Below are 15,084 nucleotides of genomic sequence, written 5' to 3' on the forward strand. Positions count from 1 at the left end.
TCTTCCACAAGTGCTATAATCTTTCATATGAATCATCTTCAGTCACCCTGTAAACACCAGCGAACCCATTCGTCCACTGTTTCTACATGTTTTACACACATTCAAATTAAGAGGAAACACACCATAATGACAATAAAGCACTATATTCTGCTTAATATTGTTGATAATATAATTAATAAACATTTCAAGCTTTCATGAAATAGTCTTATTTGATGAAATCTGCCACTGAAAGGGTTAGTGAAAGAATGCATGCAGAGTGAATTAAACGTGTGTTACAGCAAGGTCACCGATTACTTGGGTTTACTTGTTTCCAATAAAGTCCATCATCAAACTCTCAGCAAAGACGGAAAATCACATTAAGGGCTTCACTGGTGAGATTAGCAGAGTTCACACAGGTTGAAGTGTGTCATTCAGAAAGCCCTGACACATCTTGTGACACATTTACACAGCATCACACTGGAAACCACTCAGCAGCTCAGACTTGTTTTAAAATAACGATTATGAATCTGAGAAGGGGAAAGTGCTCAGTACTAATGGTCCCTTAATTAATGAACAACAGCATTCTGGAAAATTTGTCTGGAATTTCACAATTCTAAAATAATGAAAATTATTTTAAAAATACAGCATTTTTTACTTTGTAGGTGCAACTGATTTTCATTAGAATCACAAAAATAGGTCAAAAGAGAAAAGAAAACCGAACAGAATAATATCAGTATGATTAGCGTAAACACATTTCATGTGTACTGTATTTAGGCTGGGGCCAATCAAGCCCCTCTTGTATAAAATACAAGTAATGCTACTGAAGCTGTTGCTCCGTGCCCTGTAAAGTGTGTTGTTTGGCTGGTTTGAGCTCCACACGGTTAATGTGGATTCCAGTAGACATCTACTTCTTTTTCCTCTTCTGATTCCCTTATAGACAAAAATCACAGTCAGTCCAGATCATCATCATAAGAAACAATCTCACACACTCTGACATCGAACTTTGTGATTTGAAATGGACAGGAAATTAAAATCATTTAGTCAAGAAAAGAAAGTTTGCATGTGTGTTTTTTGTTGAGTATCATATTTGCTACTTTTAAAGCTATATAGTATGATACAGGGAATATGGAGCTCATACTCAAGGATGAAAGACAAACACCTCATTTTATTCAGAGGCCCAAACGGAGTAAGAAGATGCTTCAGTTCATTATGTGTTCATCTTTAAATATTACTAACAATCTAAGTTATACTTCGGTTTACTTATAAAAATCAGTAAATAGTTCACAGTAAATAGACACATGAAGCACGAGCTGAAGCTGGACTTTTGTACAATTACACTAAAAGAGCATTTAGTTGCTACAAAGTTAAATGACCAATCAGATGACAGAAGGCAGGTAGACGATTGTGTTTTGATCATTTTGATAATTTAGAGGCCTTCGAAATTTGCGTACATTTTTGTTCAAAATGTAGTTTTTTTGTTAATGAACAAGTGGTTTTGGTCTATATAGCTAATTTTACACTTCATGACAACTGTTGGGGGTGAATGTTTTAATAACTCATCCATTTAATTTATAATAAGCCTTGAAGTTCTGCATAATTAAGGGCGTGGTCACTTGAGTGACAGGTGGATTTCCTCTGCTGTCACCACCATCGAGCTAGGATTCAGCAGCAAGCTCCTCCCACACTCCGCCTCTCTGCCCATTTTCGATCATTTAGGAGTGATGTGCTGCCAAAATGACAGCAGCCAGCTCCGCCCACTTTGGGCTTCAAAAATGCTCTTCAGAGACCTACAGGTGACGTCATAGACGCAACGTCCTTGTTTTTGTACGGTCTATGTGTCTTCCTAATGATTCTCAGGTATCCTACAATGTGCATTATTTACATCAAGGGTCAAATCAAATATAAATAGCAAATTAAAGTTAAAAGGTTACACACTTTGTGTGAGTGTGTGCTGTACACCTCTGGTATAAAGAATGGCCACCCATTAGAGAAAAGTTTTGCTCAGCAAGAAAAACTAATTAGAGGGAACATTGCTGGCAATTTATTTATTTTTAAAATGCTGGCAGGGGAAGAGTTAAAAAAAGAGTTGAATCTACTGCCCATTTGGTCAGGTTTCCCTCACCTGTGTTGCTCCACATCATGAGGCTGAGCTTCTCTCCTAACAGGTAAAGAGGAGCCATGCTGAGCGACGCAACTCCGAGGAAAACACACAATCCCACGGGACTCAAGTGAGCCATGATGGGATACACCCAGATCCCTGACGCATGGTGCACCCACAACACCCTAATGAGAGACAGACGCATGAAACAACGAAACTTTGCTTAGATCTGTGTGATCGATGCAAGCAGAACAAGATTACCATGAGAGATACAGGGCAGCAAATAAAGCCAGACTGAAGATCCCTTTTGTGCGACTGGGATATCTGTGATTCTGAAGGAACATCTGCAGCAGCAGCAGCGGCATGATCACTGTGTGCTGGGAAAAACACAAAATCTGGGTCACAAAGCTCAGCCAATACTGCAGTACATCACCCTAAAATAATACACTCACCATTGCATGATTCATCCAGATGGGAATGATCTCGTCTAACATTTTTGGATACACCAGCTCTCTGTCGTAAGTGTAGAGAGTCCAGAAAGAAACGAACACAAACTGCAGGCAAGGAGATCAGGATCGAAAACATCAACAAATTCTGAGTTCACATTAGTAGTCGACCAATAAAAGTTTTTAAAAACCATTGATGATACCAGTATCAAGAGAGCAGGATGTCCATCGTCTGATATAAATAATACACAAAATTATTGAAAATGACACTTATTTTACACACACACACACACACACACACACACATACAGTACTGGGCAACGATAAAAAATTTTTATCATGATCAGTCGCATTATTATCTGCGATTAATCGCGATTAATCACCTTGTTGTGCACAAAACTAATAATTATGGTTGGGCGAGTTAATGAGCTATTATCGGTTTATTATTATGAAAGTCCGTTGCTCACTGGCTCTAAATACACAAACAGACAAATCATGGGTCACAGGAGGGGCTGCACCCGATCAAATTATTTAGGCTAAGCATCAGCATTCAGAAACCACGGTCCACTTATTATTAACAGAAAAGAATGCAACGAGCTCGTAATCATGACTTTATAAGTTAGAAATAGGAAGTTTCCAGTAGCACGTGAAGACATCGGAGAAGCACTTGCTCAGCACACTGGAGTGAACCGTTTAGTTAACTTTGTGGTTTATTATTTTGAGTCGTATGGGACACGGTAACACACGGCCCTCTCACAATATATTGCTTTACAGATCTATCGCTTTTGCCGCTCAGAAATATTGATCATGCAGCAGGTATCAGAAGATCTGATCTGTGCTCAGGTGCAGTTAGAGCTCACACGCTCTGATATATAACTGAACCTCCGCTTCACGTCACCGCCTCGCTGGGCATTATTTTCTATAATTCAACGGCCTGTTGTCAATTATTCCTTACGTATTTAATACAGCATTTGGTGTATGCCATGCCTCTTCTTATCCGTTTTTGTTAATAAACGTTTTGTAAGTTTGTCATTGTATCTTACTGTTTTATTATTGTAATGCTTTTACATTAAGAATGAGGATGAATCCATCTTTTGTTTTTAGTCTATAAAAGTGACAGGTGTGTAGATGGAAGCAAGTAATCTTTTCTTGTAAAACGTGACAATATCGTGAATTCAACAGTGAAAGCATCCGAAGTCTGCGGCTTGTAACATAAAATCAAATCACAAAATAATACTACTGATGAAAAAGAACAGGTTGAAGGTTAATCACTTTCGTTTCCATATAACTCAGGGCTCCAAACTGCGACTAAAATGGTCGCATTTGCGACCATAAATATTCAAATGCGACTGAAGTTTTCACTGAGGTCGCCACTGGCGACTAGGCCTATGTATTTACATGTTATCTCTTAAAAAATTGCACGTAATGCCTTTTTTCCTGATTGTTTTGCATTCACATCTTCTGTTATGTTCGTGCATTGAGAGAATGCGCATCAAAGTTTTAGTGGGAAAAATAGTTTTAAACAGTCCTCATCTGCCGCGCAGCAGCGCTGACACACACCTGATAAACGCGCGCGAGTGAGAGATGATGGAGACTTGAAGAGAAAGTGCAGAAAAACAGCCTCTATTTCGTTCATAACTTGAACAAACTACAACAGGTAAAGCTGTCATCTGTGTGGATATTGGCAATATCGTAAACAGTTCTCGTTTATAATAAGGCTTCTTCTTAACAAGATCTCAGTCCATGCTGTGTTCTGTTAATGCATGAACTTCATTATTTGAAGTGCACTTGCCGGCGTCCAGTAATCACAAAAAGCTTTGTGCTTTGTTACTTTTTAATTTACAAAGTATCAGCTTTAAAATTATTCCAAATTCATAACAAAATTCAAACAATAAATACAGTTTTGGTACTCTTTAAGGGGCCGTTGACATATCGCGCCTAAAAACGCGTGGAAAACGCTAGGCGCGCCGCTTTCATTATGAGCACGCACGCATACCACGCGCCTACATTTGAAATAACGAACTTGAGCGCGCAAAAGACGGGACACGTGACGGCCCCTAATGCGGCAGGCGTGATCGCGAGAAGTGCCTCAGTTCAAGCAGCACGTGAACCTATCATACCTTGCTCTTTACTACTAGAGTACATAATGAACATGAATTAACATCAAACGGTAGGCTATTTTATAAGAGATTCTACAGTACAACACTTTCAAACTGCGGGAAACGTGTAAAGCTTGTAAACATTGCAACGTAATATTAACCTCAGTAACCTTTCGGTGTCCACAAGCTCATCAGTCAGCTAGAAAAATAACTATAAAGAGGAGCATTTTGCTATATTTATGAGCTATTGAATTTTTATATTTTTACTTAACCTGTTGTCTACATGATTCAACTCCTCCTATAAAACTTAATTTTACTAATTAAGAAAAACAGACTGAAAGTGTGAAAGACATGCACTCTTAAAAATAAAGGAGCTTAAAAGGTTCTTCACAAAACAATTTTGGTTCCACAAAGAACCATTCAGTCAAAGGCTCTTTGAAGAACAATCTCTTTCTAACCCTTTTCATAATCTGTTATTGTCTTCAAATGTTAAAGGTTCTTTATGAAACCATTTAGACAGGAAAAAAGGTTCTTCTATGGTATCATGAAGCACCTTTATTTTTAAGAGAGTATGACAACATTTACAGGATGCATTGAGGAGGACCCCAAACTATACTCAGGGGCCAAGTGATGCTTATAGTCCATGATATTGGTACAGATTTTGTGTAATAAACAACGCATGACTGTATGTTTCAAGTTGGAAAAGACATTTAGCTCCCACTTTAAGTGAACCTTCATTCCCAGGTCATCTACAAGATGGATTAAAATGCTGATAAAGTCAAGAAAAGATGAGACAAACACTTCAGTATGATTAAAAAGTTAAAATGTAAAATAAATAATTTAAATAAAACGCATAAAACATTTTTATTCTTTGGCACCTAAAAAAATCATTTGGCACCTTAGTTTTTTTTCTTATAGGAGCCAATGGCTCCTTACTCGGTTTTTTTGTTTGGAGCCCTGTAACTATAAACTATGATAAAAGTGCATCAGCAAGCATTGATTAATGCCATTTTGTAGCGCAAAAATAATAATAAAATGCGACCAAATCATGTGCAGATGCGACCAACAGAGAAAGTACAGCGAGACGTGGTGTATATTAATCGAAGTAAAGATTTTAGGGGTTATTGGTTCTGAAATCGTCTGCGCTCCTACTATAAAACCACAGCTGTCCTCGCAAACAGTCCCTCAGTGTGTCTGTCGTTAGTGTTACTCACAGTGCCGACGGGAAACGCCAGAGCAGAGAAGAAGAAGTCTCTGAGTCTGGTGAGGAGCAGAGGAGTCCCGCTTCGGCTCTGTCTGACAGTCACAGAGCTCTGCACCGCGTCCGACAACACACACAGGCCAAAAAACAGCGCCTGCGACACCTGCAACCAAAACAGCAGCAGCAGCATATGACACGCGTTATCCGCGCTGACAGCGGTGACATTGCGCGAGAACAGCTCCTACCAGATTAATAAACGTCAGGTATTTCCAGCGTCCTCCGTATGATCGCACACCTGGGTGTCTGTCTGAGGTTTGCAGAGTACAGTTACTCCAGATAGTAAAAACATACCAGCTTAAAATAAGCAGATGAACCAGCAGGCTCAACTGTGGTCCGAGTTTCGTGGCGGCAGCCATGCTTTACCGGCTCTGACGTCACCGGAAAGGATATTTTCCAGTAAGAGTTCGGCTCCGTCCGAAATCGCATTATAGTGATGGGAAGTTCGGATCATTTACCACCTCGGACTCGTTCAGCAAAATGAACGAATCATTTTTCGAGTTATTTCGTTCATTTGATCAAATATAATTAAAATGTTAAGTGTTACTTCCCTAACGTCTACTAACGTTAGTACTTACGCAAATGATGATCACACTACAAACAATACACAACTATAATGCTATAATAAACAGAAAAGATTAATTCATTGTTTACCTGGGTCTTCAGTCTATGGTTTCCTCACCTCACCTCTTATCTAAGTCTTCAGGTTTGAAGACTTATGTAGTCTGAGCCGGAAAGAGAATTGATTAGTTTATCTCATGAGTGTTATTATTATTATTTTGTTTTATTTATTATTATTATTATTTGTCTTTATGATTTTAAGTGTACTGCTTTAATGTTTGTATTGTTTACTAATAATAATAATAATAATAATAAAAAGACTGTATATAGGCTTTAACCTATCGTGGGTACCAAGATGGCGGCGGAGTAAGCAGTCGCTTTTTTTGAGAGCTCTCTTTAAGACCGCGGATTTTCATGATTTAAACTAATTTACTCCACCCAAAATGAAACGATGAATATTCAACAGATACTTAAACCAGCAATACTGCAGCCACCGACCTCTTCAAATCCAGAAAAGTCAACGGATGGTGAGCATAATTACTGTGCAATGGATGTAACAATGCAATCAAAGAGGGAACGAGGACCAGACTCGACGCCGCCAACTCCAAGTAAGACTTTAAAAGAAAAAAAGACTAAGCCAAACATTGAGAGTGATCATCCCCAAGCTTCAAATAACGATATTTTGGAAGCAATATTGGAGTTGGGGAAACGTGTTACTGGAATTGAGTCGCAGTTAGGAGACATTAAAGAGCAAAACCGCCACAACACCGCCATGATTGCTAGTTTAACCAAAACTGTGCAGTTCAACTCGGAAGAGTTAAATGAGACTAAAAAGAAAGTGTTGGAATTGGAGAGGGCTAATGGCCATTTACTGGAGGAAAACAAAGAATTGAAGAAGAAAGTTATGGAACAGAAACGATATAGCATGAGGCCGTGTCTCCGTGTGAGGGGTCTAAAGGAGAAGAAAGATGAAAACCTCAGAGCGACCATTATCCCCATACTGAAGAAAATTGCCCCAGAATATGCGGGAGACATGGAGCGTGCGGTGGATGTTGTTCATAGGCTTGGCAAAAGAGAGGATAACCGCACCAGGCAAGTTATTATCCTGTTTGCATTGAGACATGTGAAGGATGAAGTATGGCTGAAAACCAAAGACTCGCCAATATGCAGCATGGAAGGTATTAGCTTTGCGGAGATGTTATCCAAAGAGGATTTGGAGGCATGAGAGCGTTTGTGGCCGTTGGTTGATCAAGCAAGAAAGGTGGGGAAACAAGCTTTTTCCGGGGCCCTACGCATACATTGATGGACGTCGTGTTGAGGACAACTGACTGTCTTCTTTAGGATAAGACTTTAAAGGTGGAAATTTCATGAGCGGTTTGAGAGCTCTAAAATGTGGCATTTTCTTATTTTAGCAGCACGGTTAAAAGTATCTTAAAAAAAAAAGTTTTATTTATTTATTTATTTTTATTTTTTTTGTTAGTTCATGATAAATGTTACATGTTCTTTTGGTTCTTTAAACGTTAGGGGCTTGAAAGAACTTGTTAAACGAAAGGCATTATTTTTATTTTGTAAAGGGCAAAACTCTCACTGTTTTTTTTACAAGAAACTCATTCCTCAGAAGCTGATGCATCGTTCTGGTTGAATCAATGGGGCGGAAAAATCCTCTTCAGTCATGGCTCTTCAAGATCCGGTGGAGTAGCAATTTGCTTCAATAACTTTCCTGGAGAAGTTATCACACATCGGACTGATACAGAAGGACACTGGTTGACAGCTGTGGTGAAAATTGAAGGTTCTTTCAAAATATTGTTTAACGTATATGGGTATAATAATGATAACCAAAATAAGTAAATGCTAGATGATATAACAAAGGTGATTTCTGATCTTAAAGGTCGATATCCTAAAGATTATATTTTATGTGGAGGGGATTGGAACATGACTCCAAATGAGTGGCTTGATAGGTGGCCAGCTAGAGTTGGTAAACCTCAATTTAATATTCTAATTAATTACTTTTTGGCTGATAATAATAATGACATTTGGAGAAAAATATACCCAGGAATAACAGGTTTTCATGGTTTAGACCAAATGGATCCTGTAAATCTAGGATTGATTATTGGTTGGGCACTGACAATATAGTGAGTCATGCTACAAAGACAACTATGTCAAATGCACCTTTATCAGATCACTGTTATATAGAACTAGTCTTAGAACCTACAGATAAATCAACATATAGGAAAGGCTTTTGGAAATTTAATGGTAAATTATTACAAAATGAAGAATATTGCAGTAAAATCCGAGGAATAATTAATGAAATCCAAAATGATAACGCAATTATTGGTTATAGTAACAAATGGGAATTCATCAAATTCAGAATCAGAGAAATCAATATTCAGTTTTGTAAAGTACTAGCCAAAAAAAATAAAAGAGTTAGAAAGCAAATTATTAAAAGAAATACATATATTCTGTAGCAACACCAATTTAACCTCTGAAGAAAAAAGCAGACTAGTTGAATTACAGAACAAGTTAGACCAACATTATCTTGACAAAGCACAGGGAGCTTTCGTGAGATCGCGAGCGAGATGGATTGAATCAGGTGAAAAGAATTCCTCTTATTTTTTCAATCTAGAAAAAGGCCGACAACAAAAAAACTGCATCTCTACTCTTTTAGTAAATGGTGAGGTACGGAAAGACTCAAAAATCATAGAAAATGAAGTCTACATGTTTTATTCTAAATTATATTCTTCTCAGTTCTCGAAAGTAGACTGTAATAACCTCTTTCAAAATCTTTCTCCATTAATTCCCCAGATTGATTTATCTTTTAAAAATATTTGTGATTCCGAACTTAGAATAAAGGAACTGGACACAGTTCTTAAGAAAATGGCTTCAAATAAATCCCCGGGATCAGATGGCCTCACAGTTAATTTTTATAAATATTTTTGGAAAGATTTGAGAATCATATTATTTGAAGCACTAAAAGAATGTATAGTTAGGAAAGAATTGATGACTAGTATGAAACAGGGCGTAATTACTCTGATCCCAAAGCCGGGGAAAGACAAGCGGCAACTAGACAATTTAAGACCGATTACTCTACTAAACACAGATTATAAAATATTTTCAGGATCCATTGCCTCTAGACTTAAAAAAGGGATAGCAGACATAATAAGTGAGACACAGTCGGGCTTTATAAAAGGAAGAGTCATTCATAATAACATTAGACTTATGGATTTATTAGACTATAGTGATTTAATTGATGATGATGGTTTTATACTCTTCCTTGATTTTTATAAGGCCTTTGACTCTGTGGAGCATGAATTTATTTTAAAAACACTTCATTATTTTGGTTTTGGTGAAAAAATGTAAAGATATTATACATATGCTGTATTCTGATATAAATAGTTGTGTGTCTTTGGGACACGGGTCCTGTAAAAGATTTAATATTGAAAGAGGAATAAGGCAAGGAGGTGGAAGCTCTCCCTTGTTGTTTATAATGGTCCATCTTAATTAAAAACAGCGTGATAGAAGGTCTGAATTTAATGGGCAAACAAATAATTATAAGTCAGTTGGCTGACGACACAACATTGTTTCTTAAAAACAAATTCCAAATTCCCATAGCATTACAAGCTATCAATATTTTCTCAAAAGCCTCCGGACTTCAGTTAAACTTAAATAAATGTGAATTATTGCCATTAAAAGACCAATCCATACAATCATTGTATAACATAAAGGTAAAAAAAGAAGTCAAATACTTGGGTATTGTAGTGACTAAAGACAAAACGATCTCTGAAAAACTAAACGTAGTAGACAGTGTGGACAACTGCAAATCATTTCTAAATAGATGGTTACGAAGAGATCTTTCCATTTTTGGCAGAATATTGTTAACTAAAATGGACAGTTTATCTAGATTAATGTACCCAGCTTACTCTCTTCCAATAGCACCCCATATAGTTAAAACTATCAACAAACTAAATTTTGATTTCATATGGCGGAATAAATGTCATTATATAGCCAAGCAGGATTTAATTCGAACTTATGAGGATGGTGGTGGTAATGCAATGGATTTTGATTGTATGAATGGCATGTTAAAAATTTGATGGTTAAAAAACTATATTCAAAATAAAAATTCATTGTGGTATTATATTCCCAATCAGATTTTTGAAAAGGTAGGCGGCATTAGTTTTCTTCTCCAATGTGATTTTGATTTTAAGAAACTTCCTATGAAACTTTCAGATTTTCATCAACCGGTCCTTCTGTATTGGAAACTAATATTCAAGCATAATTTCACACCACACAATACACCAATTTGGAATAATAGGTATATTTTGGTAAATAGAAAATCTCTTTTTATTTCTGAATGGTTCTCTAAAGGTGTCTGGGCTATTGCCCACTTCATAGATATGGAAGGAAATGTTTTACAACATGTTGAATTCTGTGACAAATTTCAAATTAGTTGTACCCAAAAGAAGTTTAAACAGATTGTGAAAGCTCTCCCAATTTCACTTGTAGCTATAATTAAGCAGGATATTCAAAAATCACGCCTTCCTTAAGACAACTTTGCATTAATGGTATTGATCTGCAAAATTACAAATGTAACAACTGTTTACTTAACTGCCAAACAAGCTCTCTCAAAAGAGATTATATTCTCAAAGACTTTAGTAAGGAGATAATAAAAAAGATTAGAGGTGATTACTTAAAATTCCCAGTCCCGCCAAAAACAAAAGAAATGCAGTTTAAAACTATAAATAGGATTTATCCAACTAATGATTTCTTAGAACGGAGATTTAAAATAGATGTAGGAAACTGTAACTTCTGTGAAAATGAGCCTGAAGATTTGGATCATCTTTTCTGGTTGTGTGAAGTTGTACAAAGGTTTTGGCTGGACCTTCAACAATTGTTCGTCTCTAAAGGAATTCAAATGATGAATCTAACAATTAATGATATAAAATTTGGTGTTTTTCGAAATGATCACAATGATTTTGGCATTAACAATGTAATTTCGTTAAGTAAACATTTCATACAGAAATGTCATTTCTTCAAGGCAATTCCTAACATTACTCATTGGAGGAATGAATTGAATTTTTTTTATAACTCTTTATTAAGGATTAATAACAAGAATGCAGTGAAACTAGCTTCTTTTATAAACAAACGTATTGAATAATTGCCCTTTTGAATCATTTTCTTTTGATTACATGAATGCCATCTTTATCATATGGTCCATGCCCCATGTTCTTCTGTTCTTTTATGTATTTATTTTCTAAGATGTGCACTGTAGAATAAAAAAAAAAAAACAACAACTATCGTTCGTTCTTTTGTCACGTGACGTGCAGCATTGGATAAAGAAATTAATTTACAAACTTCCTTACAAACGGGTGCATATAGTCATTATTATTATCATCATCATTATCATCATTATTATAATTATTATTTACTGTTACAGTTATTGCATTTCTGGTCTCAAATTGTAGCTTTTTCTTCTTACAGTTAATAACTGTATGAATTTCTGTCATGATGGTTATATTCTATACACTGAATGTTGTAACAAAGGTAATAAAGAGTTGGTTATTATTACTATTATTAGTAGTATTAATAAGTCTCTTTCCAGCTGGTCTGTCACGTGATTAAAGAACGACTCAAACCCGAAAGACTCATGAGATGAATTAATCAATTCTCTTTCTGGCTCAGACTGCATTGACTGAAACAGGTGAACTAGACTAATTCCTGAAAAGAACCTATTGAATATTGCGCATGCGCAACTGAACGAATCACTCCCCGAGACGACTCGTTCTTCCCGAGTCACATTAAAGATTCGTTCAAAATGAACGAATCGTTCAAGAACGACACATCACTTATACTCAAGCTTTCGATGTTGCTGCGTGTTCAGCTCCTCCATCTACAGCCGAAGTCCCTCTCGGCCCAGAGAGTATTAATAATACTAATAATCAGACATGGGGACTTGTGACTTGGTGACTTGGACTCGAGTCGCTATTTTTATGACTTGTGACTTGACTTGACAAAAAATAAAATACTTGAGACTTGACTCGGACTTGGAAGTTAAAGACTCGGGACTTGACTTGACTTGAGACAGGATGACTTGAATGACTTGAGTGTTAATCACATTATGTTTTCAGTTTGAATATAAAATATATAAATTCTTTTTAAAAAATAAAATTGATTACTCAGCTGGAGCGCAGGCTGAGAATCGCGTTGTCATGTCATGACATCATCAGTCATGCCCTCTCTACCTTACGCAGACCACGCCCACTTAGATCAGATATCACATCACATCAACATCTCAGCTTGAGGGGTACTGAGGGTCATCGCTTTTGTCGTCAATAATTCGCGCCTAAAAACGCGTGGAAATCGCTAGTCGTGCCGCTTTCTCATTGTTTCCAAAGCGCTCGGGCAGTTGCGCCCCTGAGGCGTCGAGCGCGTCGCGACCGCGTTGCTTCCATTATGAGCGCGCATACCGGTGGCGCATACATGGTGGGATAGGCCACATCGTGCTCGGCTTGCAGACAAGACTCTCGAATCTTATATTTTGCAAGTGCAATACTTTGTAATAGAGGTAATGACTTTAATGACTCTGAGAGAGAGAGATTGTGTGTGTGTGTGTGTGTGTGTGTGTGTGAGAGAGAGAGAGTGAGAGAGAGTGAGTGAGTGAGAGAGAAACACACTCGTGCTTCACCTGATGAAGGAAACCCAAACTGAGTCTGACTCCAATCACAACCCCAACATTCAGAAACTAATTGACAAAAATCTGAAGTATAATTATGATGAAAATTTTAAAAAATGAATTTGAGCTCCAAACCAAACTCCAGTGTTATTCGGCCCTAAACAGAACCACAAAACTGGCAAATTACTTATCACTCAAGCAATTAAAAGAAAGACAAATCCTTTCAAAATATCGACTCAGTGATCATGATTTGGAAATAGAGATTGGTAGACATAAAAGATCCTGGCTACCGAGAGAAGAGAGGCAAACACTGTGAGCTGAATCAAACAGAGGATGAGAAACACTTCCCAAATACAGCACTACAAGAGAAACATTCTTCCCACAGTTTGAAGCTTTGAATCCTTCATTCTTGTCTCTAAATGACTCAGAGAAACTACTCTATATACTTGGAGAGAATGAGACGGCAGTCACAATAGCTGCTAAATATTTATACACCATACGAAAGGGATAATTTATTGTATTCAACTGTTTTATTTTATATTCTTAATTCTATATAATTACTATTATTAATATTAGAAATATTATCTGCTGCTGCTATTTTTATTGTATTTTATTGTAATCATATTTTATTCTGTATCTAAATGCTAAATTTGGCAATACTGTAACTCAAATGTCATGCCAATAAAGCAACTTGAACTTGAACTTGAGAGAGAGAGAGAGAGAGAGAGGAGAAATGTAAGAAAGTTTAATGTTGTATGTAAACTGTGTTTGAGGGGAAGTTGTGGCCTAATGGTTAGAGAGTCGGACTCCCAATCGAAGGGTTGTGAGTTCGAGTCCCGGGCCGGCAGGAATTGTGGGTGGGGGGAGTGCATGTACAGTTCTCTCTCCACCTTCAATACCACGACTCAGGTGCCCTTGAGCAAGGCATCGAACCCCCAACTGCTCCGCGGGCGCCGCAGCATAAATGGCTGCCCACTGCTCCGGGTGTGTGTTCACAGTGTGTGTGTGTGTTCACTGCTCTGTGTGTGTTCACTGCTCTGTGTGTGTGCATTTCGGATGGGTTAAATGCAGAGCACGAATTCTGAGTATGGGTCACCATACTTGGCTGAATGTCATGTCATGTCACGTCACGTCCTTTGTGTGAGAGAGAGAGAGAGAGAGAGAGAGAGGAGGGGGGGGGGTGTTCAGAGAGGAGTCTGTTGGATGTTTAGCTGTTATTTGTTTTATGGACTCAATGTTGAAAATGTAAAACATTTCTGTTGGCAGAAGTGAAAAATAAATAATTTTATGAAGTTACAATTTTGTTTGATTCCATGATGTATTTTACTGAACATGAGTATTTACAATGCAAATCCAAATTATTTTAATTTACTGTTACTTATATCTTGTCTTTTAACTTTATTAAGATCAGATTCTGCAGGGAAAAAAAATAATAAGGTGACTTGACTTGGACTTGACTTGACTTACTACAAGACTTGACTTGACTTGACTTGACATAACTTGTGACTTGACTTGACTTGACATAACTTGTGACTTGACTTGACTTGACTTGCCCAAGAAAAAAATACTTGGGACTTACTTGAGACTTGAAGGTTAAGACTTGAGACTTACTTGAGACTTGCACATGTGTGACTTGGTCCCATCTCTGCTAATAATCTATATTATATGAATGAACGGAGTTCTTTTTAAAAATTTTATTAACAGACTATCACCTCTTACTGGATTCCAAATCTCTTTTAACGTTACTTGCTGCTCACACCTTTTTTGAAGTTCATTTATTAACTTACTTCACTCCTCCGTATGTCCATTATACTGAACAAGTATGTCCTACAGTTTCTCTAACTCCACAACAATCACCTGGATGTGTCCTTATTATGTGCACTATTGAATTCCCAACATTAGACTTGAAAGAACAATCTTCCTTTCTTCTCCCTCTTGAATTCCTTTCCTCTACCTACCATTGGTTGTACTGAATG

At 37.2% G+C, this 15,084-nt stretch overlaps 1 protein-coding gene across 1 annotated transcript; it reads right to left on the minus strand.

The window, feature by feature from the left end:
- Positions 1 to 393: 393 nt before the first annotated feature.
- adtrp1 (androgen dependent TFPI regulating protein 1) lies at positions 394 to 6,283 on the minus strand. The gene is made up of 6 exons (XM_059540947.1): positions 6,069 to 6,283; positions 5,837 to 5,986; positions 2,530 to 2,631; positions 2,339 to 2,454; positions 2,102 to 2,262; positions 394 to 909 (listed from the first exon to the last, which is right to left on the minus strand). The coding sequence occupies exons 1-6, from the start codon at positions 6,237 to 6,239 to the stop codon at positions 884 to 886; spliced, it is 726 nt and encodes a 241-aa protein (XP_059396930.1). The 5' UTR covers positions 6,240 to 6,283; the 3' UTR covers positions 394 to 883.
- Positions 6,284 to 15,084: the final 8,801 nt, after the last annotated feature.

The sequence above is a fragment of the Carassius carassius genome, chromosome 46 (assembly GCF_963082965.1).
Source record: "Carassius carassius chromosome 46, fCarCar2.1, whole genome shotgun sequence".
In the NCBI taxonomy this organism is placed as follows: domain Eukaryota; kingdom Metazoa; phylum Chordata; class Actinopteri; order Cypriniformes; family Cyprinidae; genus Carassius; species Carassius carassius.